At 43.7% G+C, this 26182-nt stretch overlaps 1 protein-coding gene across 1 annotated transcript in view; it reads right to left on the reverse strand.

Annotated features, from left to right (window-relative positions):
- Positions 1–26182, reverse strand: part of LOC145396873 (tyrosine-protein kinase Src42A-like) — a 130899-nt gene that overhangs the window by 56475 nt on the left and 48242 nt on the right. Inside the window, exon 6 of the mRNA XM_080270160.1 lies at positions 9464–9622. Within this exon, the coding sequence (XP_080126286.1) occupies positions 9464–9622 (159 nt within the window). The remainder of the gene's footprint in view (positions 1–9463; positions 9623–26182) is intronic.

The raw sequence follows: 26182 nt of genomic DNA on the forward strand, positions 1-26182 counted from the left end.
TGTCTTCGTCAGTCTTTGACCCTCCATCCTCTCCACATGGCCAAACCACCTCAGTGTGTTCCTCATAACGCTTCCTATCACATCCACATCAACACCACAACGCTCCTTTATATCCTCATTCGTCAGCCTGTCTCTCCATGTGACTCCACAGGCTCCTCTTAAATAACTCATTTCCACGGCTCTCACTCTTGACTTGTGTCCTTCCAACAACGTCCAAGCTTCACTTCCGTACGTTAGAGTTGGTATCACAATACTGTCATGTAGTAACTTTTTCACTTCCATGCTCACTTCCCTGTTTCTTATCACTGCTTTCAAAGAACCAGCAACCTTTCTTCCCTGCTGTACCCTTTCAAGCACTTCACCCTCCAAACCTCCATCCTTACTCATCACAATACCCAAGTACTTAAACGTACTCACATTTTCCAATTCCTCACCATCCAACCTCGCTGTACATTCACTGACTTCGCCTCTCTCAAAGACCATCACTTTACTCTTCCCTACATTCACCTTTAGATTCCGTTTCTTACACACTCTCTCAAACTCATCCACCAAGCCTTGCAGCTCCCCTTCGTCTTCACTCAACAACACGGTATCATCTGCAAACAACAGTACAGGGAGTTTCCAAACACTATCCTCTCTCACCAGGGCCACTCCAACATCCACTACCCTACCTTGTACCTCTTTTATTACCCCATCCATGTACAGATTGAACAACCATGGAGACATGACACATCCCTGTTTCAACCCAACTTTCAAAGAGAAAAATTCACTTAGTTCACCATCCACACGCACTGCAGCCTTCGCACCATCGTACATACTCTTCACAGCATTCAACAACTTCCCATCTATTCCATATATTCTTAACACTTTCCACAATCCTAGTCTATCCACCCTGTCATATGCTTTCTCCAAATCCATGAAAGCCGCATACAACTTCTTTCCCTTCTCTAGAAACTTTTCCACTAAAGATCTGAGAGTGAATATCTGATCTACACAACCTCTTCCCTTCCTAAAGCCTCCCTGTTCTTCTCCAACTAATTTCTCTGTTCTTTCTCTAACTCTGTCAATAAGTATCCTACCATATACTTTTCCTATTATGCTAAGAAGACAAATGCCCCTATGATTACCACACACTTCTTTTTCCCCTTTTCCTTTGTACAAGGGAATAATTATACCTGACTTCCAATCCTCCGGGACTCTACCTTCCTCCCAGGCCAATCTGCACATCTTCCACATCCATTCTACTACTATCTCTCCCCCATGCTTCAGCATTTCACCACACACTCCATCAATTCCTGGGGCTTTCCCTGATTTAACTTTCTTCATTGCTTCCACAACTTCTATCCTACTGATTTCTTCCTGTCTTCTCACCTCCCTCCTTCTTCCAGCCATTCCCCAGCCACTTATACTCGCATTACTTCCATCCTCCACGTTCAACAATTCCTTAAAGTGTTCTCTCCATCTGCTCACTTTTTCTCCCTTCTCCACTAGTAATCTACCATTTTTTTCTTTCACTCCCCTGCTAACTTCACTTCCACCCTGTCTTACTCTTTTCACCTCTTTCCAGAACATTTTCTTACAGTCCCTCCACTTTACACTCAAATTCCTTCCAAATTCCTCATCCACTCTCTTCTTATTCTCTCTTACTAATCTTTTCACCTCTCTCTTTCTTACTACATATAACTCTCTCTTCTGCCTCTCAACTTCTTCCACGCCCCTATTTCTCATCCATTCATTGTATGCTTTCTTCTTTTGTGCCACAGCCCGTTTCACCTCTTCAGTCCACCACGCTGTTCCTTGCACCCCCCTCCGTCTTCTCTTCCTTCCACACACCACATCACATGCTGCACATATTTCTTCTGTAAATATTCTACACACACCTTCCACGTCCCCCATCTGCTCCAACTCATATTTGCCCAATCGTTCCTCCACTTCTCTCTTATACTCTGCCTTTTTCTCATCCTCTTGTAACCTTTCCACTCTCCTTGCAACTACTCCTTCCTCTCGTCCTTCCCTTCTTCTATTCCTCCATCTTACTTGAACTTTAACTCTGGTCACCACCAAGTAGTGGTCAGAAAGTCCACTCCCCCAACCTCTATAAACTCTTGCATCCAATATACATCTTCGCATCCTTTCATCCACACACACATAATCAATCATTGCCTTCCTTTCACTCAATTCACCACCCACCCTTCTCATCACTCGCCATGTATACCTGTGGATCATTTTATGCCTGAAGAGGGTATTGGCTATCACCAACCCCCTCCCAGCACAAATGTCCACTAACGCACTCCCATTCTCATCTATCTCAGCAGGCACACCCCACTCACCAACTATTCCATCCACCTTCACATTCCCAACTTTACCATTCATATCACCAATCAAAAACACTCTATCATTCCTTCCAAACTTTTCCATGCACACTTCTACATTTGTCCCGAACTCTTCTCTCACTCTTCTAGCACAATCTTGCGTTGGCGCATACACACACACAATCGCCCACATTTGTATTCCAACTTTCAACTTTACCCACACAATCCTCGATCCAACTGATCCATACTGTCTTATGCTCCTCTTCCATCTTTTACTCACAACTATACATACTCCTTCCTTTGCCCTCTCATTCTCACCTACTCCTACACATATACCCCATCCATACTCCCATTCTCTCACACTTTCTCCTCTCCATTTTGTTTCAGTTATTCCACATACATCCACTTTCGCATCCTCAAGCACCTGGACAATCTCTCTCTCTTTCACCTCATCATATGCTCCCCTTACATTCCACGTTCCAATTGCAATGTCCTTTGTCCGGTCCTTGGTCGTCAACGTTTGGTCAGTCCTTGTCCGAGGCTTATTGTTTGTTTTTTTAGTTAGTTGTTTTCCGGGGAGGGGCACTAACCCTCCGCCAACCCTTTTAGTCGCCTTTTACGACAAGCAGGGATACTGGGGGAGTATTCTTGACAAACCCCCCTACCCCCAGGGGGTACCACATTTGCCCTCTTCCATTCTTTTGGCACTTTCCCCTCTTCCAGTGAGCATATAATTAAGCTGTGAATTTTATCCGCCAGTTGTTCTCTGCATTCCTTCAGTACCCAATTAGAAATTCCATCAGGTCCTGGGGCTTTCCTTACATCCTGAGTTTCCAGTAATTTATACACTTCCTGTACCTACACTTTTATATCTTTCATCACCGGAACATTTCTAATCACTCCCTCCCCTTCCACAAGCTCCTTTTCTTTAGTGAAAACTGACTGGAAACGTTTGTTCATTATTTCTGCTTGCATTGCCGCATCCTTAAAGACCTCTCCTTTTACTTTCAGTTTGGTGATTCCTTCCTTTTGTTTCAGTTTGCCATTAACAAATCTATAAAACAGTTTGGGTTCATCCTTGCATTTGTCAATTATACCTTTTTCAAAATTCCTTTCTTCTTCTCTACGTATTCTTGTGTATTCATTTCTTGTTCTTTTATATTCTTCCTTTGTTCTGTCGTTACCTCTCTTTCTCCAATTGTTCCACGCCTTATCTCTCTCTTTTTTTGCTATCATACACCTTCTATTAAACCACTCCTTTTTCCTGTTTTCTTTCCCTCTTACTCTTGGTACAAATTTTTCCACTCCCAAATTATAGAGGTCTAGAAAGATATCCCACTTCCTCTGTATCTCTCGTTTCTCTGAATTTCTCCAATCTGCATTTTCAAAAAAATTTCTCAATCCTGTAAAATTTGCTTTCCCAAAGTTGTATCTTCCCTGTCTATGAAGCTCGTCTCTTGGCTCGACGTTTCCTATTAACATCTGGAACTCAATGACCACGTGATCACTTTTTCCCAATGGACAGAGATATTCCAATGATTCTATTACATCGGGTTCTTTGGTGAACAGTAAATCTAACCTTGCTGGTGTGTCCTCACCTCGAAACCGTGTCTCTTCTTTGACCCATTGCGTCATCACATTATTCATTATTATATTATATTAATTTGGAGAAAGCATATGACAGGGTGGATAGACAAGGATTGTGGAAAGTGTTAAGAATATATGGAGTAGATGGGAAGTTGTTGAATGCTGTGAGGAGTATGTACGATGGTGCGAAGGCTGCAGTGCGTGTGGATGGTGAACTAAGTGAATTTTTCTCTTTGAAAGTTGGTTTGAAACAAGGATGTGTCATGTCTCCATGGTTGTTCAATCTGTACATGGATGGGGTAATAAAAGAGGTACAAGGTAGGGTAGTGGATGCTGGAGTGTCCCTGGTGAGAGAGGATAGTGTTTGGAAACTCCCTGTACTGTTGTTTGCAGATGATACTGTGTTGTTGAGTGAAGACGAAGGGGAGCTGCAAGGCTTGGTGGATGAGTTTGAGAAAGTGTGTAAGAAACGGAATCTAAAGGTGAATGTAGGGAAGAGTAAAGTGATGGTCTTTGAGAGAGATGAAGTTAGTGAATGTACAGCGAGGTTGGATGGTGAGGAATTGGAAAATGTGAGTACGTTTAAGTACTTCGGTAGTGTGATGAGTAAGGATGGAGGTTTGGAGGGTGAAGTGCTTGAAAGGGTACAGCAGGGAAGAAAGGTTGCTGGTTCTTTGAAAGCAGTGATAAGAAACAAGGAAGTGAGCATGGAAGTGAAAGAGTTACTACATGACAGTATTGTGATACCAACTCTAACGTACGGAAGTGAAGCTTGGACATTGTTGGAAGGACACAAGTCAAGAGTAAGAGCAGTGGAAATGAGTTATTTAAGAGGAACCTGTGGAGTCACATGGAGAGACAGGCTGACGAATGAGGATATAAAGGAGCGTGGTTGATGTGGATGTGATAGGAAGCGTTATGAGGAACACACTGAGGTGGTTTGGCCATGTGGAGAGGATGGAGGGTGAGAAACTGACGAAGACAGTGTATGTGGGTGAGGTGGAGGGGGGAAGAGGGAGGGGGAGGCCGAGGATGAGATGGAGGGATGGGGTGGAGAGGTATATGAGAGAGGGGGGTGTGAGTTGGGAGCAGGGCAGTGAAATGGCGGGGGACAGGGCGACTTGGAGGCGATTTGTTTGTGGCCACCCCAAACGGGATTAAGGCGTCTGGCAATAGATAGATATTTAATAACATAGTGCCCCACGAATCCTCACCGCCTCCCGAGTACCATTCCTCCCAGTTCACCTCTTTGCAATTAAAATCACCCACCAAAATTATATTATTGTTTTTCTCAATTATTTTTTGCAAGTAGCTAGCCATATCTGACAACATCTCATGGTATTCGTCATCCTTCCATGCTCTCGTCTTTGGGGGAACATACACTACCGTGTGTGTGTGTGTGTGTGTGTGTGTGTGTGAAAGAGAGAGAGAGAGAGAGAAAAAATCTGCATAACTGAAATGGGACACACTCTCAAGCCCCCAGATTACTGACTCCACCTTCTGTAAAAAAATATTCAAACCAGCTTGATTCACTGTCAGTTCCCTTGCTTCATCATCCTCCATACCTTGTTTTCTTAACCCCTTAACCGCAGGGCGTCACTTTCATGACGCTTGGGAGCAAGGGATCGTACCGCGGGGCATCACTCCCCATTCTTGACTCCCCTCCCTACCACCCCTCCATTACCCTCCCCTCTCGCCTGCCCGGCCATGCTACGCTAAGTAAATCCTCCCTGGAATTTTCCACTGATTTCATCCATTGAAATAAGCCCTATGCCCTATTCTTATACCAAATAATATATACAAAAAAGAAATAAGGTAAGTGATAGTGCCATACACCTGGAATTGGCTAATTATCACCTGACAACACCTCACGTGCACTCGTTCGCTAATTTTCGCTGTTTATTTCCCCTTGAAATATGCCGTATAATCTATTCTCGTAATAAAAATATATATAAGAAAGGAAGAGAGAAGCCTAAGTGATATTTACATTCACCTGGAACTACCTAATTTATTATGTATTGTCTAGATTTCCTGCCAATCATTTCACAGCGTATATATTAGCAGCTATCACCACGCTGACATTGGCAGCATTGCACTCCCCGTAGGCCACCACATTGTATTCAGTTTACTTTTGTCTTTCAAGGTGAAACCACGTCGGATTCGCGCCTGTCCAATTCCGCCGTTTTTTAGCCCCATGCAAAAGGCCCTGTGACTTCTACCCCCTACTAAACCTCGTGTGGAAAGGGGTAAAGGGCTAAGTGACTGCTGTGGAACGTGAACTGGCTAATTTATCAATGAAAATGATGGACAGTGACTACGATCTTTCTGGTGAGTAAAACAGTGCAAGTGGAAATGTAAATAATGTGTAAATAATGTGTAAACAACAAGTGAAAGCAATGAATGTACCTATAAGTGAACAGTGGAAAATAGTTTTATAAGTTACTGCAAGTGACAGTGCATAACACAGTGTAAATAAAATAGAAATGTAAATAATGTAAATAAAATAGAAAATGTAAATAGAAATGTAAATGAGTAGTAATATAAGAATACGAGTATATATACTAGGAGTAATGAAAGTGAAAGTTTCACTCTAGCATGTATGAATACTGGGAGTCATGAAAGAGAAAGTGAAAGTGACAGATTCGCCCTCAACGCTAGTATACAGGACGAGAAAGTGAATGCTACGTATTTTACTGAAAGAGAAATTGAATGCCTACAGTGACAATAAACTACTATTACTGAAGGAAACTTGTGGATAAAGACTGCAGATATATATAAGTGTTATATAGTAATAGAAATATAAAGTGTGAGTGTTTTAATGAATAATAAATGACAGAACACCAGCGGCAAACGAGCGCAAGTGGGAAGGTCATATACGCTAGTAATTTTCATTGCTTTCACAGTGTTTTTTTTTGGAGTATGAATTCCAAACTATTTGAAAATCATAGAATTGTGTTTCTAGTGATAATATCAGGCTGTGGTAATCATATTACGGGTTGTTGGGAAGTGTAAAGTGGAGACTTCGTTACCCAACTTCAGAGGTCTCCACAAGTCCTACGGTACTCGACGAAGGCTCAACAAACATCCCAGGAGAAAGCTGAAGGTATGTGCCGTATGGATATGTAATTTCAATATTCTAGGACTAATAACTGATTTTTGGCAAATATTTTTAGAGAGTCTGTCGGAGCGTGAATATGCCCGTGAGACACGCAAGTCAAGCCAAAACAACCCAGCGGTTTAGGGGTTAAACCATCATTCATTGATGTCTATCCATCTACCTGGCCTTCCATTCCTCCTCCCACCTTCAAACTAACTCACATATACCCTTTCTACCCACCACTCTAGTCACACCCATTCTCTTCACATGAGCATATCACACGAACACCCTCTCTTCTTCTCTGGTGTCTACAGACTTTCTTCCCTCAAATCCTTGAAGAATCACATTGATCCTTATCCTCTCCACTCTCCACAATCCACACATTTTCCTCAACAACCTATTTACCAGCTGCAATAGTGAAGTTGGTATTGTTTTCGATTTTTCTGTCTGTGTGTGTATCTTTTATAATGATAACTTCGCAACCACTCAAAATATCATCACAAAATTTTACAGGTGTGTAGTAGAGATGAAAATCTCCTAAGAGTTTGAAATTGGTGAAAGCAGGTGAAGGTCTGTGTGCCTGTTACAACAACAGCTTTGTAACCGCTCAAGACTTCATCACAAAATTTTACGTGTGTAGTAGGGATGAAAATCTCCCGTGAGTTCGAAGTTGGTGAAAGTAGGTCAAGGTCAAGGTCATATTCAGAGCTCCGCTTGATATGTATCAGCTCAAGGCTGGTGTGATTCCCCCCTTGGGAGGGCCTCTAGTGTCCAACCCTCTTACTCCTGACTTTTCATTTTCATGCCACACACAAGTCTCACAAGAAGTTTCCCTACACAGAATATAATTAACTGACCACACAGATCAACCATCCCAGAATCTGTCCTTTTCTTCATCAACCAAGCTTATCTGTGGAGCATATGCCAATCATACTGTAACCAGGAGTGTTCCTAACAGTATTTTTCAATGCCACAGTCCTTTCATTTACTCTCACTACATTTATAACACATTCCACCCATTTCTCTTACAATCAACCTTGCTGATTCTCCTCTAAACCTAACCTCCTGTATGTAGCAGACATCCATCCACCACCCGTTCAATGTCTCAACCACTTCTCCCCCTCTACCCCTCAAGTTACCCATTCCAGGATGCCACTCTAAACCCCTTGGGTGATTTAGTTTCCACAAGCTTGTTATGTAAGTTTTTTACTTCACTGTCACATTCGGTAAAGTACTGGAGGAAACAGACCTCAGACCCTGTCTGCCAGTACATCCCCAGGTCCAAGTAGGGATGAAGGACCCATAGCACACCAGCCATGGCCAGTGTCTGTGGCAGAGGCCTTGCGCCATTCTGCCAGGGCAGTTACATGAACGCCCTCAAAGAGCATCTTGGCACTTTAATCCCTAATGCACGGCCAATTGACAGCCGACCCCCCCCGGGTGGCGGCGTTCAATCGCGGTCTGAGTACCTGTAGGAAAATATTAGCCAAAAATCAGAGATTAACCCTAGAACATTATACTTGGTATGGCAGATAGTACTTACATTCAGCTTTCTCCAGAGACAGGTCTTGAGCCTTCGTGGACTACCCAAGGACTTGTGGAGACTTGCAAAGTTGGGTAACAAAATCTTCACTTTCACACCTCCAGCAACCCGGTTTCCCCTCTACCACAGCCTCATTCTGTCACAGTAAACTTTATACTACAACGTAAAGGTAGTTTGGAATCCGTATTTGTACAAAAAGCACTGAAAATAAGGCTAAAATCAAAGCAGCGTACAGCCGACATGCAGTGCAGCAGCGGTCTTCCCGTCACTCAACAAACATTTTAATTTTCACAGCTAAAAACACGTATACTACATTATTTTCAATCATATTACTTCCCAAAAGATCACCGCAGCGCGCTTTTTATTCTGCCTTATGCCCGTCACTTTATTCTCATTCATGTTGGCCGCTCGCACTGACTCGGAAGAGCTAGAACTCGCCATAATGTCACTTTGAAAGCCTGCGGTAAACTGAAGGTAAACAGGGGCAAACCGTGCGAAAAAAAGCTAGTGTGACAACTGGGGAAACAAGCGTTTCCTATTAGCATAAACTGCTAGTGAGAGGAGAGCGGAGATTTACAGTTCTGAGCAGTCAGAGCGCTGCCATGTATCACAGCCAGGCTGGCTGGGCCGTGGGGGGGGGGAGGGGGGAAAAACGCGATACTTGGCAACAACGGAGGTCAGTAGTACAAAGGTAAAGTATGCTAATTGTAGCTAAAGGGTGGTGGTACTGATAGACAATACCAGCAGGAACATCCTTGCCTGCGTTTATTCAAAATTAACTCGAATCGCAAACACGACGATCCGCCATTATGTCCTTTTCAGCGAGCGTCGCAAACGCGACGCCCCGCGTTTTAGGGGTTAATCACCCCACCATTATAATGAGGGATTACTGTACACACAGTCACTACATAACCAATGACCCACCTTGAAGGTATTCAAGCAGGGAGCCATTTTTCATAAGTTCTGTGATGATATAGATGGGTTCCTCCAGTGTGCACACTGCGTACAGCTGAATCAACTTCTGGTGCCTCAACTTTTTCATTATCTGAGCCTCTGCCAAGAAGTCCTTTGGATCCATGGTGCCTGTGGATGGAAAAAAAACATCAGATTACGTTACAAATGCATCATCATCATCATCATGGCTATTTTTGCCACCAGAGAACAGGGTCAGATGATTAAAAAGAAAAAAAAGAAAAAAAAAGAAAAAAAAAAAAGCATCATCCTGACCTTTTTACCACCTAAGTATGGGGTTGGGTAGAACCCAGAAAACAAAGAACGACAAATTACTATAGTGCGTATCAACAGCATCCCATTTAAATGGGCCAGACACTCATTAACACATCATGGCCTCTGGGATCCCAGTTCCACCTTACATGCCTATCGGCACATTTTAAAAAATATACTGTATGTACCCAGCTTTACAAACAATGGACTGATAGTCATTACAGGGTGATTCAAAAGTCAAGACAGACAGGGAAAAATCATTTATTTTTGTTATTATGTAAATACACCGATAGTTTTACATCTTTAAATGTTTCGAAATATTCACCGTGAACATGAAAATGCTGTTGCAGATGTGTTTTCCAGTTAGTTAGCACTTGTCAATGAAAAAAAGGCCAACAATTGTACAATGCCATACACCACACCACACCACCTTGCCAGCACCCTGCATCTCTGATGTTTTGTTTGTTTACTTCGTCATTAACATAAAAGTTTGCCTCATCACCAAACAGGATGGATGAGGAGAAGCGATTAAAAATAAATGATTTTCCCTATCCTGAATCACCTTGTATACTGATTATCAAGTAAAACAGGGATGCCCCAAACCCATGTAATGCACAGTGATCTCTTTGTTTTATGCAAGTTCTTTTTTGCGAGAAATATACTGGTACTTTACACAATAATATAAACCTCTACCTTTGTTCAATTCGAGTGGTCCCGTGTAAGTTGTGCTATTGCCACAAATTTTTTACAGTCCTGCAGGTACAATAAAGTAGAATATGTGAAGAGTTTTTATCTGCTGATGTCTGGTACCTACCTGTGCATTACAAAGCTGAATAATGAATACTGTACACCCACACCCTGATATACGGCTGTGTTGCATACCAGCGGGAGGGTTCGGTCAGGGAGTATGTTGGATATCAAAGCAATTTTCCCCATAAGATACTGAAGAAAAGCCAGAGATGCATTTCAGGCCCAAACCCAAACTCCCATATACCTTACCCAATCAACAGACTGACACAGAAACACCATAGGTAATGTTATTATCCTCATAAACAATACTACTGCTAAAAAATGGCACATCAAACATCACATGCAAGGAGGGTAGGGTGGTGAGAGTGTGATGCTGAGATGCTTCAGGGCAACTAAACAACCAGGAGGCAGGCTGCTGGCAGTGCGCCGAGAGGGTGGAGGGATGGGGAGGGAGACAAGCAGGGGTGGGGGAGGGACACAAGTAGGGGTGGGGGAGGGACACAAGCAGGAGTGGGGAAGGGAGACAAACAGGGGTGGGGAAGGGACACAAGCAGGGGTGGGGGAGGGAGGCAAGCAGGGGTGGTGAAAGGGAAGAGGGCAAGGAAGGAGACAAGAAAGCCAAACAGCCCTACTACCCCTACCCTAGTCTCACTCACTCACTCACTCACTGACCATTCTCACTCAATCACTAGCTCACTCACTCACTCAATCATTAACTCACTCACTCAATCACTCACCACTCTCTCACTCATGCACTCACTCTCACACACACACACACACACACACACACACACACACACACACACACACACACACACACACACAGGAGACAAGCGAGGGTGGGGGGATGGAAAGGGAGACAACCACGGGTGAGGGAGGGCAGGGGGACAGGGAGGGGGACATACCTGACAGTGCTGAGTGTGATGAGGGATGGAGGTGGGAGGGGAGAGAGAGGAGGGATAGGGGGGAGAAGAGAGGGGATGGAGGGATGACGAAAGAGCCTCGTTTCAAACCTAGGGAAAGGCAGGGTCTCAGACTAGTGAGGCAACAGACATTCAAACTGTTCAGACTGTGGGAATGTTCCCCCATTTCTTGTGTTCGGTCTAGTGAAACGCCAGTTACTGATGCGCTGGATAACAAGGTATGGGTGTGTTTTTTTTGTCTTACAGTGACAACTGACTGAAATGTGCAAAAAGTGATTGATAAGTGGTAGGGGACAATTTTTCAAGAACGCTGTAAAGAGGATTTTAGGAATGTTCTAAGAATATTTTTGGATGAATTTTTGACCAAAAAATGCATTTTTATTTTTTTTCACCCATAGCTGCCTAAACCCACCTACAATCAGTAACAATACCTGTTTTGGGCTTCCTGTCACAAAAACAGGGCTTAATGTCCATTTAAATGGCTTGCACTTCATCTCCCAAGAATCACCTGACCTGCAAGGGGTGCATGTTTTGTAGCAGACTATTCGTGAATGAATACTTCTGTTTCCCCTACAGTTTTTTAGAGTTTACATTGTTACTGATAAGTGTTTATTGAAAATGTTCATGCATCCCCCACTGTCCAGGGTTAACTTAAATAAAAATTTGTGTTTTTACCAGGTATTTTGAAGATATTTCATGTATCTTACGAATTACTAGTGTTAGAAAGATGCCAAAGCTATCAAAAGAACACCAGGCTGCTGCTGTTCATATCAAGAAAGCTAAACAGGCAAATCTCTGTGCAAAACAAGCTGCACATGAGCCAGTAAAGGCCTGTACATGTGACGACAGGCAGCTACTCACATCATGTACAGTACTGTGACAATTCTTGGAATTGGATATTCATATTAATAGAGCATTAATTACTACTTATGAGAAGTTACATGCAAAGTAACAGACACCTGTGAATATTAGGACCAAAGTTATGGGTATAAATGATAATTATTTTTTGTTTCATCTGTACTGAAAATATACAGTAAAACCTCTGCAAGTCAGCATCCTGTAAGTCAGAATTATGCACCAGTCATAATGGCACATGAAAATCGTTTATGAAAATAATTTAAAATGCCTGAAATCGGTAAAAAAAAAAATCTCGGAAAAATTTCCCCAAAGTTGTAAAATGACGTCTAACAGAAGGTCCATCATGGACTGATGATGCATCATTCTAGGCTGTGAGAGCTCATGTTGCTCCACCGGTCAGAAAATTCTCGTGAAATACCCCTAAGATGTGAAATCTCAGCTAAGGGAAGCCATATCTCAGTATGATGCACCGGCTCGTCATGTTCTAGCCTGTAAGGGCCTGCCAGCCACCTCCTGCCCAGTGGTGCTAATATGGCAGCTTACCTGCTGAATGTAGAGATTAAAAAAAAAAATCTGGGGGATAATAAATGATAGCACTTACTCTATATCTGGTGTATTGTAAAGTCCTGTCTAGCATTGTCTTCTTTAATGTTCCCTAATTTCCATCAGTCTGGTGGATTTCTATCACTGTTTAGGCCAGTCTAGCAGATATTTGTGCTGTACAGTACTGTACATTCTGTTTGGCAGCGTTGCCAAGTCCCGCAACCTCCCGCCTCACTCTGCCTCAGTCTAGCATCTGCTACAACTCATGCTGGTAATCAGTATTCTCTCACATTCCACTCTGTATTCCGCACTTTTATTTTTAACCAGCATGGCTTCCAAGGTTCCCAAGGCTCCTTCAGGCAGGAAGGGGATGAAGCTGAAGACTCTGAGCATTCAAGAGATACTGAAAGTACAGTACAGTATGGTACAGTACTGTGCTGTTGTTCAGTTGTGATTATGGTTAAGAAATGTTGTACAGAAGCGATCATATGCTCCCCCAGGACCTCTACATCCTAACAAGAGACCCTTCTTTTGCTTGGATTACACCCTCTGCAAGCATGGTATTTGATTTTTGTTTTTTGTTTCTATCTATCTATCTATAGCCCGACACCCTAATCCCACAAAGGGTGGCCGCAGACAAAACACCTCCATGCCGCGATGTCACCCACCATTTGACTACCCTCCCCCAAACTCACTCCCCCCCTCCCTCATATACCTCTCAGCTCCATCCCTCCATCTCATCCTCGGTCTTCCTCTCCCTCTCCCTCCCTCCACCTCACCTACATACACCCTCTTAGTCAGTCTTTCATTCTCCATTCTCTTCACATGTCCAAACCACTTCAGTGTATTTCTCCTAATCTTCTCAACCACATCCACATCCACCCCACAACGTTCTTTCACTTCTTCATTCGTCAACCTGTCCCTCCACGTCACTCCACATGCTCCTCTCAAGTATTTCATTTCCACTGCTCTCACTCTTGACTTGTTCCCCTCTTGCAAGGTCCATGCCTCGCTTCCATACGTTAGGGTAGGGATCACAATACTATCAAGCTGTGACTTCTTAACTTCCATACTCACCTCCCTAATTCTCATCACTGCTTTCAGTGAACCAACAACCTTCCTTCCCTGCTGTACCCTTTCACGCACTTCATCCCCCAAGGTTTGTGTTTCTGGTAGTCGGAATTTTAGTCAAGTCGGAATGGCCTCAGCCCCAATTATTCCAACTTAAAGAGATTTTACTGTACTGTATATACATATACAGTTTATATACAGCATATAAATATATATATACATATACTGTATATATATATGTATTTGTACACACACACACACACACACACAAAACATGTGATTGCTCTGTTATTTACTGACCAAACTTCATCATTTAATACTTATTTTACGCAGCATTTATATACGAAAATTACTTATTAAAGCTTTTTTCAATTGGTGAAAATAATAATTTTCCATATTACCCCCCAAAAACTGTACCTATAATTTTGGAAAAAATTCTCTCTCTCTATCTATTGCCAGACACCTTAATCCCATAAGAGATGGCCACAAACAAACCACCTCCATGTCACTCTGTCCAACGCCATTTCACTGCCCTGCTCCCAGCGCACACCCCCCCTCCCTCATATACCTCTCCACTCCATCCCTCAATCTCATCCTTGGCCTCCCCCTTCCTCTCCCTCCCTCCCTCCACCTCACTTACATACATTCTCCTCATCAGTCTCTCACTCTCCATCCTCTCCACATGGCCAAACCACCTCAGTGTGTTTCTCCTAACACTTCCCATCACATCCATAGCCACACCACAATGCTCCTTCACTTCCTCATTTGTCAGTCAGTCTCTCAATGTGACTCCACATGCTCCTCTCAATTAACTCATTTCCACTGCTCTCACTCTTGACATCTATCCCTCCAACAGGTCCAACCTTCACTACCATACATCAGAGATGGTACCACAATACTGCCATGTAGTAACTTTTTCACTTCCATGCTCACTTCCCTGTTTCTTATCATTGCTTTCAAGGAATATAATCATATACATAAAAAAAAAGAAAAAAAAGGGGGGGGGGATTTAGAAAATCTGACTAAATGAGAAGTTTTAGGGATAAAAACCATGTATAATGAACTTTGAATGGTGGAGACTGGTCAGTAAGAGAGCAGTGGCTATTTTTAGTAACATGTAGTTAGATGGACTAGATATGAAATATATATATATATATATATATATATATATATATATATATATATATATATATATATTATAGGGTGTTTTGCATGATTATTTTTTCATATTCTTTTCTCACTATACACTTCTGCACATAACAAAGGGTCACTGAACTCGTCCATCCATAATTCATCAAATCAACCTGATCTCTCATCAGTTTCCTAGCCTCGTCAACTTCCGTACCTCACTATTTCTACAAACTTCCTATATCTGATCGTACTTCCTCTCAACTTCAAACTCTCATCACCTTACCTGCATTCATTTTTCCACAAGATCATACCTTCTCCCACCTTCAAACTCTCTCACCTTATTTACATTCATTCTCTCTCCAATATAATATTAAATGCCTCCTCCAAACTCTCATCACTATGTACATCCAGTTTCTCCAAAGATCATACCATCTAAGTGCTGTCTCATCTACCCTTCTGCAAATAATCAAGACTTAAAAAAATTAATTAATTAAAAAAAAAAAAGTTAAATCACAGTTAGCCTACAATACATACTGTACACCACCTGGTTCTCCTCACTCACTCTGCACTCTCTCCCTCACCAGTGCCTGATCATTCGTCCAACACCATTTTCCTGTGTTCTGATCAATCAACTGTGTGTGTGTGTGTGTGTGTGTGTGTGTGTGTGTGTGTGCGTAAGTGTTTGTGTGCATGTGTGTGTGTGTGTGTGTGTGTGTGTGTGTGTGTGTGTGTGTGTGTGTGTGTGTGTCCGCATAAGTGTTTGTGTGCATGTGTGTGTGTGCGTGTCTCCACCTATGGGCAGTCCACTCCCTTCAGGCCACTAATCTTCACATCATCACTGCAGCACTAACACAGTGCCCACTGTCCTTACTGACTACCAGCCAGAGCTGTCTCATTCAGGACATGTGTGATGGTATTAGAGACTGTGTTTTTATCGCAGAGAGAGAAAGACAGGTTTTGGGATGAGCTGGGTGAAGTAGCAGGAGAAATGCCCAGGAGCTATAAAGTGATTGTGATGGGGGATATGAACGGAAGAGTAGGCACTAGTTCTGAGGATGACATAATGGGTTGTTATGGAGTACCAGGAGAAAATGATAATGGGAATCAACTAAAGGATATGTGTCAAGAGAGGAGGTTGTGCATTTGTAATTCTTACTTCAAACACAAAGATGCACATAAATATACATGGTATAGAGGAAACGGGGATCGTGTGGCAAGAAGCCTGATTGATTATGTGCTCGTAGAGAGGTCGATGATGGGAATGGTTGCTGATACGAAAGCTGTGAGAGGACACTGTGGAGGTCTGTCAGATCATATGATTGTGGTATGCAAGATCAAGCTGAGAGGAGTGAGGTGGATCAAGAGAGACAGGAGCATTCAGGGAGAAAGACTGAAAGTTGAGAAGCTGAGGATCAAAGATATGGCAGATGATTACAGGACCAAAGTAGAGGATGAGTTAGAATCAGTGAATGGGAATGAAATGGATCTGGACAGCCTGTGGAATGTATATAGGGATTGCTTAGTTAGGCATGCTAAAGTGGTGAGTGGTGTGGCAAGAGTATCAACAAAAAAAGAAGGGTATGGTATGGTGGGATGAGGAGGTTGAGAGAGCAGTGAAGGAAAAAAGGAAGAAGTGGCTGAAGTGGTTACAGGACAGGGGTTCAGTTGAAATAAGAACCGGGTATATCGAGAGCAAGAAGCACGTAAAGAGACTAGTGAAGAGGAAAAAGAAGAGGTAAATGACGATCTAAGAAGAAAAATGAATGCGAACTACTCTGAAAATAGGAAGTTATTCTGGAAAGAGGTGCGGAAATGTAGAACTGAAAGCGGAAAGAAATGTGACGGTGTGAAGGATGCAGGTGATAGGTTACTATCCCATGGAGATGAAGTAAGGACCAATAGGAAAAAATATTTTGAAAGCCTGATGAATGGAAATAGAGAGAGCAGAGCAGCTGTAAACATGACTGGTTCTGGGGGTGTGCAGAGAAGGAATGCAGTGCCAGGAGACGTGACACTCGCACAGGTGAAGAGCGCTGTGAAATGGCTGAAATATGAGAAAGCAGCTGGGGTTGATGAGGTGTATGTAGAGATGCTTAAGTGTAGTGGAGAGAGTGGAATGAAGTGCTTGTTGGAGATATGTAAGAAGGCATGGATGAGTGAAACTGTGCCAGCAGAGTGGAAAAAGGTTGTGATTGTACCCCTGTACAAAAATAAAGATCAGCCAAGTGAGTGCAAGAATTATCGTGAAATAAGTTTAGTGAGTGTGGTAGGGGAGGTATATGGAAGAATTATTATACAGAAAGTACAAGAGATATCAGAAGTCCTAGTGAGTGATGAACAGGGTGGCTTTAGGAGTGGCAGAGGATGTGAAGATCAAGTATTTGCAGTGAGACAGGAAGCAGAGAAGGCTTGTGAGAAGGACCATAAGGTGTTTATGGCATTCATGGATATGGAAAAAGCATATGACAAAGTAGATAGTGAGGGATTGTGGAATGTTTTGTGCATGTATAGTTTTTTTTTTTTTTTTTTTTTTATGCGAGGAAGAAGGAACCAAAGGCCATGAGCCCGCAGTAACAGTTCCCTCCAAGAGAAAAACAAAATACAATAGAGAGCCAAATTCAAGATCCGATCATTTTGAGATGCCTGGACACACTGCGTTTGAAAGACTGGAGATCATAGGCAGCAGGAAATACAGACAGAGGGAGACAGTTCCAGAGCTGACCTGTTGCATGAATGAAAGACTGGGAGTAACGGTTAACTCTTGCATTAGAGAGTTGGACAGAAAAGGGATGAGAGTTTGCTGCCAGACGGGTGCTACGCGCCCGTCGTAGAGGTGGAGGAATGCAAGCAGACAGTTCAGAGGAGCAGTGACCATTAAAGTAGCGATAGAAAAGAGATAAAGATGCAACAGTGCGGCGAAAAGACAGAGGTTGAAGGGAGTCAGTAAGAGGAGGAGAGTTAATGAGACAAAAAGCCTTTGACTCCACCCTATTGAGAAGAGCTGTATGTGGGGAGCCTCCCCACACATGAGAGTTGTACTCCACACAGGGGCGGATAAAACCCCTGTATAGAGTCAACAATTGTGCAGGGGTAAAGAAAGAGCGGAGTCGGCTTAGCACACCCAATCTCTTGGAAGCAGATTTTACAAGAGATGTAATATGATCTTTCCAAGATAAGTCCCGAGTAAATGAAACCCCAAGCATGTTCAAGGATGATGCAGGATTAATCTGAATATTATTAAACATTAGTGGGTATTCCTGTGGAAGATTTTGTCGGGTTGATAGGTGTAAGAACTGAGTCTTAGAAGCATTAAAGACAACCATATTATTTTTACCCCAGTCAGAGATATGAGCCAAGTCAGACATTAGGTGTGCCATAGCCTCATCCCTTGTTTCTTGAAGTAACTGTTGAGATGGGCGTTGCGGGAACCGAATGGAAAGGTGAAGGGTGGAGTCATCAGCGTATGAGTGGATAGGGTTAGATGTACAGCTTAGAAGATCATTGATGAATAAAAGGAAGAGAGTTGGTGATAGGACAGAGCCCTGAGGAACACCACTGTTGATAGATCTAGGAGAAGAACGATGGCCGTCAACGACAGCAGCTATAGAACGACCAGAAAGAAAGCTAGCGATGAAGGTACAGATAGAAGGATAGAAACCGTAGGAGGGCAGTTTGGAAATTAAAGATTTGTGCCAGACTCGATCGAAAGCCTTTGAGATGTCAAGTGCAATGGCAAAGCTTTCGCCAAAGTCCCGAAAGGAGGATGACCAGGAGTCTGAAAGGTAGGTGAGAAGATCGCCAGTGGAGCGTCCCTGACAAAACCCATACTGACGATCGGAAAGAAGGTTGTGATAGGAAAGATGCCTTAAAATTTTTTTATTAAGAATTGACTCGAAAACTTTTGAAATACAGGACGTTAAAGCAATTGGACGATAGTTGGAGGGTTGGGAGTGGTCACCCTTCTTTGGGACTGGCTGAATGAGAGCAAACTTTCAGCAAGAAGGAAAGGTACAAGTTGACAGACAAAGGCGAAATAGTTTGCCTAGGCAGGGTGTAAGCACAGAAGCACAGTTTTTGAGAACAACAGGAGGGACCCCATCAGGCCCATATGCCTTGTTAGTACTGAGGCCAGTAATGGCAGAAAATACATCAACTGAAGAAATTTTAATGTCAGCCATGAGGAAGTCAGAGGGGGGAAGTGATGGAGGAACAGCACCGGAATCGTCTAAGGTGGAATTGGAGGAGAAAGTCTGTGCGAAGAGATCTGCTTTATCAGTAGAAGAAACAGCTACAGAGCCATCAGAGTAGAAAAGAGGAGGGAAGGATGATGAGGTAAAGTTGTTAGAAAGATTTTTGGCAAGGTGCCAGAAGGAGCGGGAAGAATTCGAGTTGGAGAGTTGAGAGCATTTAGTATGGATGAAATTATTTTTAGTAGAGCGAAGAACAGACTTAGCACGATTCCGGGCAGAAACGTAAAGATTATGTGATTCAGGGGTGGGTTGGCTCCGGTACCTTTTGTAGGCCTTCTCCTTGTTGCGGACAGCATTAGAACAAGCGTGATTAAACCAAGGCTTTCTTGCGTTAGTCAAAGGATATGAGAAAGGAATGTATGCTTCCATGCCCGAGAGAATAACCTCCGTAATGCGCAAGGCACACTCAGATGGCTCACGGCCATGGAAGCAATAATCATTCCAGGGAAAATCAAAGAAGTACTGCCTGAGGGCCTCCCAGTCCGCAGCTCCAAAATGCCAGAGACGACGTTTCCCTGGAGGGTCCGCAGGCCGTACTGGAGCGATAGGACAGGTTAAGGTAATAAGGTTGTGATCGGAGGAGCCCAACAGAGAGAAAAGATTAACAGAGTAAGCAGAAGGATTAGTTGTGAGGAAGAGGTCAAGTATGTTGGAGCTCTCTCCAAGGCGATCAGGGATACGGGTAGGGTGCTTTACAAGCTGCTCTAGGTCATTAAGGATAGAAAAGATGTAGGCTTGTTCACCAGGTGGATCCGTGAAAGGAGAGGAGAGCCAAAGGTGGTGGTGAACATTGAAATCTCCAAGAATGGAGATTTCAGAGAAAGGAGAAATGGACAGAATGTGTTCCATCGTAGAAGTAAGATAGTCGAAGAATTTTTGATAGTCAGTAGAATTAGGGGATAAGTAAACAGCACAGATATATTTAGTCAGAGAATGACAGGAAAGCTGAAGCCAGAGAGTGGAGAATTCAGAAGAATCAAGTTCAGGAACACGAGAGCAAGATAAGTCGTTGCGTATGTATACACAACAGCCACCTTTGGCTTTGAAATGAGTATAGAGAAAGTAGGAGGATACAGAAAAGGGTTTGCTGTCAGTTGCCTCAGACAGCTGAGTCTCCGTTAGAAAAAGAAGGTGAGGTTTAGAGGAGGAGAGGTGGTGCTCAACAGAGCGAAAGTTAGATGAAAGGCCGCGAATGTTGCAGAAATGAAGAAGAAGAGAGTCAGACAGTGGTTCCAGGCACCTCGAGTGTAGATGGTAAGCTGTTAGAAGCTGTCAAGAGTTTTTATGATGGCAGCGAAGCATGTGTAAGGGTTAATGGGCATCTAAGTAAGTGGTTCACGATCAGTGTGGGCATGCGACAAGGTTGTGTGATGTCCCCTTGGTTGTTCAATATACATGTATGGATGGGGTGATGAGAGAAGTAAAAACACGAGTAATGGAGAGAAGGATGGCACTGGTAATGAATGGTGATAGATGGAATATCTCAAATTTGTTGTATGCTGATGATGCAGTACTGATTGCAAGTACCGGACAAGAACTCAGTAAGCTAGTGCAGAGTTTTGCTGATGTCTGTGAGCATCGTGCCGTAGGAGTAAAATGTACAGAAGAGTAAAGTGATGGTTAATGAGAGAGACTATGACTCCCAATATGATGTCATAGCGAATGGACAGAGACTGGAATTGGTGAGAGAGTTCAAATACAGTAGGTTCATACAGTGCGCATCATCGCAGTGCGCGATTCGCACTGTGCGCGAGTGACCAAAAATCATAACCAAAAACCCTTCAATGCACGAGTTTACCGCACAGAACGTGAGGTAGAGGCAAGGAGTGGCTCAAAAATGCCATTTTCTACTAGTGCGCGACCACCCCTCACACAGCACGTCACATGTCGTCATGTTGATGCGCAGAAATTCCCGGGCATTCTACTGCGCTGCTTGGGGTACAAGGGAGCAGGCGCACCATAACAGTCCCGGCTCGTGCACTGTGCGGATCCGCTCTCTACAGCTAACCTGTCATGTACAATGTGTGGTGTTTTATGTGCTGCCTGTACTTTGCTGCACCATGGCTCCAACCCAAAGAGTAAAAAAACTGACGCACGCCACCAAGTTAAAGATAATTAAGATGAAGCAGGAGGGTCAAGGAAACACGGCTATCGGGAGAACCCTGGGACTGGCTGAATCTACTGTGAGAACTGTGTGGAAGAACCGTGAAGCCATAAAGGCTGTAGTGAAGACGTACGGTGCCTCTGACCTAGACGGCTGTTCGCGGGTGGGAAATCATGCTATGATACTAATGGAGCGCTTTCTTGCCACCTTCATAATGAGGAAAGTGTTCCACTGAATGGAAGATTTATTCGGAACCATGCCCAGCTCTTTTACAAGGCAGCATCTTGCAGGTTAAACGTGGAAAAACCTTTCAGGGCATCGGTTGGATGGCTGGACCGTTTTCTCAAGCGCAAGGAACTCCATTATGTGAAAGTGTCTGGTGTACGTGCCTCTGCCGATGAGCTGGCCGTGAGAGACTATCCTGCGATATTTAGAGGGATTATTGAAGAGGGACAGTACACCAAGGACGAGATCTACAACATCGATGAAACGTCGTTATATTACAAGGCCATGCCCAAATCAACTTACATCGCTAAAAGACAGAAACAAGCCCCTAGTCGCAAGCTCCAGAAGTGTAAGATGACGGTAATGTTCGCTGTAAACCTGTCTGGGAGCCACAAGATGAGGCCAGTTGTTGTACACACAGCTTCACACCCAAGGTGCTACAAAAACCTCACACACATGGATGCAAGTGGCATGTATTGGTACAAGTCCGCAAATGGTTGGATGACCGGGAACATTATGGCAGACTGGTTAACGAGGCGGTGTGTCCCTGATGCCAGGGCCAAGTGTCGGGAACTGGGCATTCCATTTAAGATGCTCCTTGTGCTTGATAACGCACCAAGTCACCCTCCATACCTTGAAGATCTTCATAAGGATTGTCGTGTTGTGTTTCTGCCGCCCCGCACAACGTCACTAGTGTAGCCACTGGATCAAGAACTAATCGCCACTCAGAAGCATTTCTACCATAAGCAAGTGTATGACTACCTACGCAGGAAGACCGACACACAAGAAGAGCTTCATGCCTTACAAGAAGATCATGACGAAGACCTTGATGAGGCATCTGCTCCCGTTCCATCTCCAACAGCAGCTGTATCTCGACCTGCCACAGATGCCATGACTGTTGAGGCATTTTGGCGTAATTTTACGGTGAAGGACGCAGTTGAATTTCTCCTACAAGCCTGGCAACAGATTACACCTGCAACGGTGAACCATGCATGGCGACTGCTCGTGCCTCACTTATGCATCACCCAGGAGACGGGAATTCAACCACTGGCCGAGGCTGAGGCAGCAACACTGACAGCAGCACAAGCTGTACCAGGTTTCGAGGAGGTTACATTGGTGGACATACAAGAAGTGCACACTGCTACTGAGGAACAGCCTCCCGAGGAAGTGTTGCAACAGATAGACGATGCTGACGCAGAGCCCGACGCCAGGCAGAATCAAGTTGAGCAGTCTAGCGTGATGGAAGGCAGGACTGAGCTGTGTATGTCAAACGTTAGCAAGATCCTTGCTGCTGTGGATAAGCTCAAGGAAGAGGTGAAGGAACAGGAAGTGAGCAACCTAAGAACAGAGGACCTTCTGGTTGGTATAAAAAAACTCTTCCGTTTCTACACTGACAGGCACAGGGAAGAAATACACAGGAGAAGACAGACGCTCACAACAAGCTACACACAGCGGGCTCAAGTTGGTGAAATTGCGGAACCAGCGACATTGTCTGCTCCTGTTCCTGTTGAGGATGAAGAGGATGCAATGTCAGAAGTGTCAGCATTGGACATTGAAGGGTTTATGGCCAAAGTGAGTGACTTTGATGCTCCTGGGGAAGGTGATCAAGAGGAGTCTGAGGAGGGAAGTGTTGGTGCGGTGGGAGGTGCGGTGGGGAGTGCAGCGCTGTAAGTGTTGCCGCGCCTCGGAACCCCTGTTATTTAAGGTCATCAGGCCTGTTGTCTACTGTTGTTAAGGTGACTACCCATATTTTTTTTATTGTAGCTATAGCTTTAATACAATGTCTGAAAAATATGACCTTTATTATGTCTCTAAGGGCCAAAAAATGTCCAGGTATGAGGGGGTACCGCCCATATGTAATTATTCCCATAAGATTATGTATTCCTAGTATGCGTATTTCCAGAGCGCGAGGTCGTGGACCGCCCAATCTCTCGCTCACTGTGTGAGCCTACTGTACTTTGGTACAGTGATAGAAAAGAGGGGAAAATGTGCAAAAGAAGTTCAAAGTAGAGTGACACAAGGAAGAAAAGTGGCTGGTGCAATGAAGGCTTTGATAAGAAACAGAGGCTTGAGTGATGCAGCTGCATGAGGCTTACAAGGGGAAGTGTTGGTGCCAACTCTGATATATGGGTGTGAGACTTTGGTGTGGCATGAAAATGAGAACTCAAGAGTAACAGCAGTGGAGATAAGACTGCTGAGGAATGTATGTGGAGTACAGAGGGTGGAGAGGATATGAAATAATGTGATTCGTGAAAGGTGTGGAGTGTAGAAGTCGGTGGACACCAGAATCGAAGAGAGTGTCTTGAGATGGTATGGTCATGTGGAAAGAATGGATGACAACAGAATGGTAAAGAAGGTATACCTGAGCGAATCTGAAGGAGGGAGGAGGCGAGGTAGGCCAAGGAGAAGGTGGAAAGATATGGCGGATGAGTGTGCGAGGAAGAGAGGTTTGGAAGTCAGTGAGGCTAGGGAACTGACAAGAGATCGAGCTGGCTGGATGAATTTTGAGAGGAGAAGTGCGTGATCAGGGATTTTGGCATCAATTGTGAGCATGGCGGCGTCCGGATTGACTCAATCGGATACACTGTGCGAAGCTGCAGAATGTGGTGAATGTTTTTGGCGTATCCGGTGGAGCCAGGATTCCGGGGGCTTGAATGATCAGTGAATGGAAGTGTGGCCTACTTGGATTGGGCAAGTTTGTGCTGTCTGGACATTGCTACTCCTCACCCCTACCCTTGGATGGGAAAGGAGGTCTGGATGATGATGATGATGTTTTTATCGCATATTACTGGCTCTCGTCAAAGGTCAGTAAAGTTAATAATCCACCCATCTATCCATCATCAAATCCTATGTCGCCCATGAGGAGCGTAGAAGCCCGGGGCTAGGCAAGTTGGTCCTGACATTTAAGATGTCAGTGACCAGCCTCACTCATACCTGAGTGGTAATACATGAGCAATAAACCCCAACCACCCCTTGGATATAAACCTCCACAGGGTCAATCCGATTGGAGCACCTTAACCCTCTGAGATTTCGATGACGTGATTTTGCGTCATCATAAATCCAACCACTGAGATCCTGATGACTCGAATTTGAGTCATATGAAACAATATATAAATATTTGGCATTTTTTCCATCTCCTATCTGGCCTTGTTCCACATACATTATCCAGTTTATCCTTTTCCAACTTTCTGTTTTTACAGTGACGAGTACATCAGATAGATATGCATAATAAATAGGTTTTTTGCCATGAATAATATCGGTATTACCAGAATGGATATTTGCCTGTGTGACAGCTAAAGCTTTCACTTTTTTCTGTGAAAACTAACATGAATTGCCATAACCTATATATCAATAGAAAGGGAATTTACTGCAGATTGACATGGTGCTATCAAATTTCACATAACTTTTTTTTTTACAAATATTTTTCTAAGGAAGGGTGTGCGATTGTTCCTTTTCGGCTAACTTCTACTTGTCCTATTGGCCATTTAGCTATTGTATTTATCTTTTTCAACCATACTTCGATAAACAGCAACTATTCAGCTTTAAAATGGTACCACATTCATTAGTCTTCCATAAAATGCTAGTGAACAGTGGACAGTTAAGTGCAAATATCACTGCATGATGGTGCGCTCTACAGTATGTGCACCCGGCTGAATCTGGCACAGATGCAATCGGTGGAGGGCCGAAAATCTCAAAGGGTTAATTATCCACTAAATTATTGCACTCCAATTGGATTGAGCCGGTGAAGGTTTATATCCAAGGGATGGTTGGGGTTGATTGCTCATGTAATGCCACTAAGGGATGAGTGAGGCTTGTCACTCTCATCTTAAATGTCGGGACCAACTGCCTGGCCCCGGGCTCCTACGCTCCTCATGGAACAATGTAGGATTGGATGATGGACGGATACAATAAACCCTCAATTATTCGTTGTAATTCGGCCACATCCTAAGCCGAATAACGTGAAACACCGGATATTGCATATCAGGCACAACATTCATCTTTTAGCCAGATATTGTGATTCTCTCTCTCTCTTGACCCTCTATCCTAAAAACTTTACCATGAATGAAAAATGAAAACTATGCATATAAATACACTACAGTAATGATACAGTACAGTAATACAGTACTGTACATAGTGTGCTGTTATATGTATCCACCAAGTGTTGGCACCGATGGATGGTAGAGCTGCACATTGCACAACAGCACTGCGGGTTACCACTAACACCCTTACCACTCACACCCGTACACAGTACAGTACACAGAATAATTTTACAATAACAATACAGTACTAGGACATGATCACAAACAGGCCATTAGCTTTTCAATATAATACAGTACACTACTTTGAATGTAGGATGCCACAGAGTTAGAAAAAGTACCAGGGTTTTGCGACCGTGTGCTTGTATGTGCAGAGTGCACAAGAATGTCTTCACTGGATGACATCCACAGGCGACAATGAGAGTGCGGCGGTACTCTCAGTGCGCCGAGTGAAGCACGTTTTCACTGGCTCATGGGTTTCAGGATTTCCCATAGCACTGGTTGGCTACAGCTTATGAGCCAGTTGA

The sequence above is a fragment of the Coenobita brevimanus genome, chromosome 39 (assembly GCF_032717465.1).
Source record: "Coenobita brevimanus isolate Jiangsu-jjx chromosome 39, ASM3271746v2, whole genome shotgun sequence".
Classification (NCBI taxonomy): domain Eukaryota; kingdom Metazoa; phylum Arthropoda; class Malacostraca; order Decapoda; family Coenobitidae; genus Coenobita; species Coenobita brevimanus.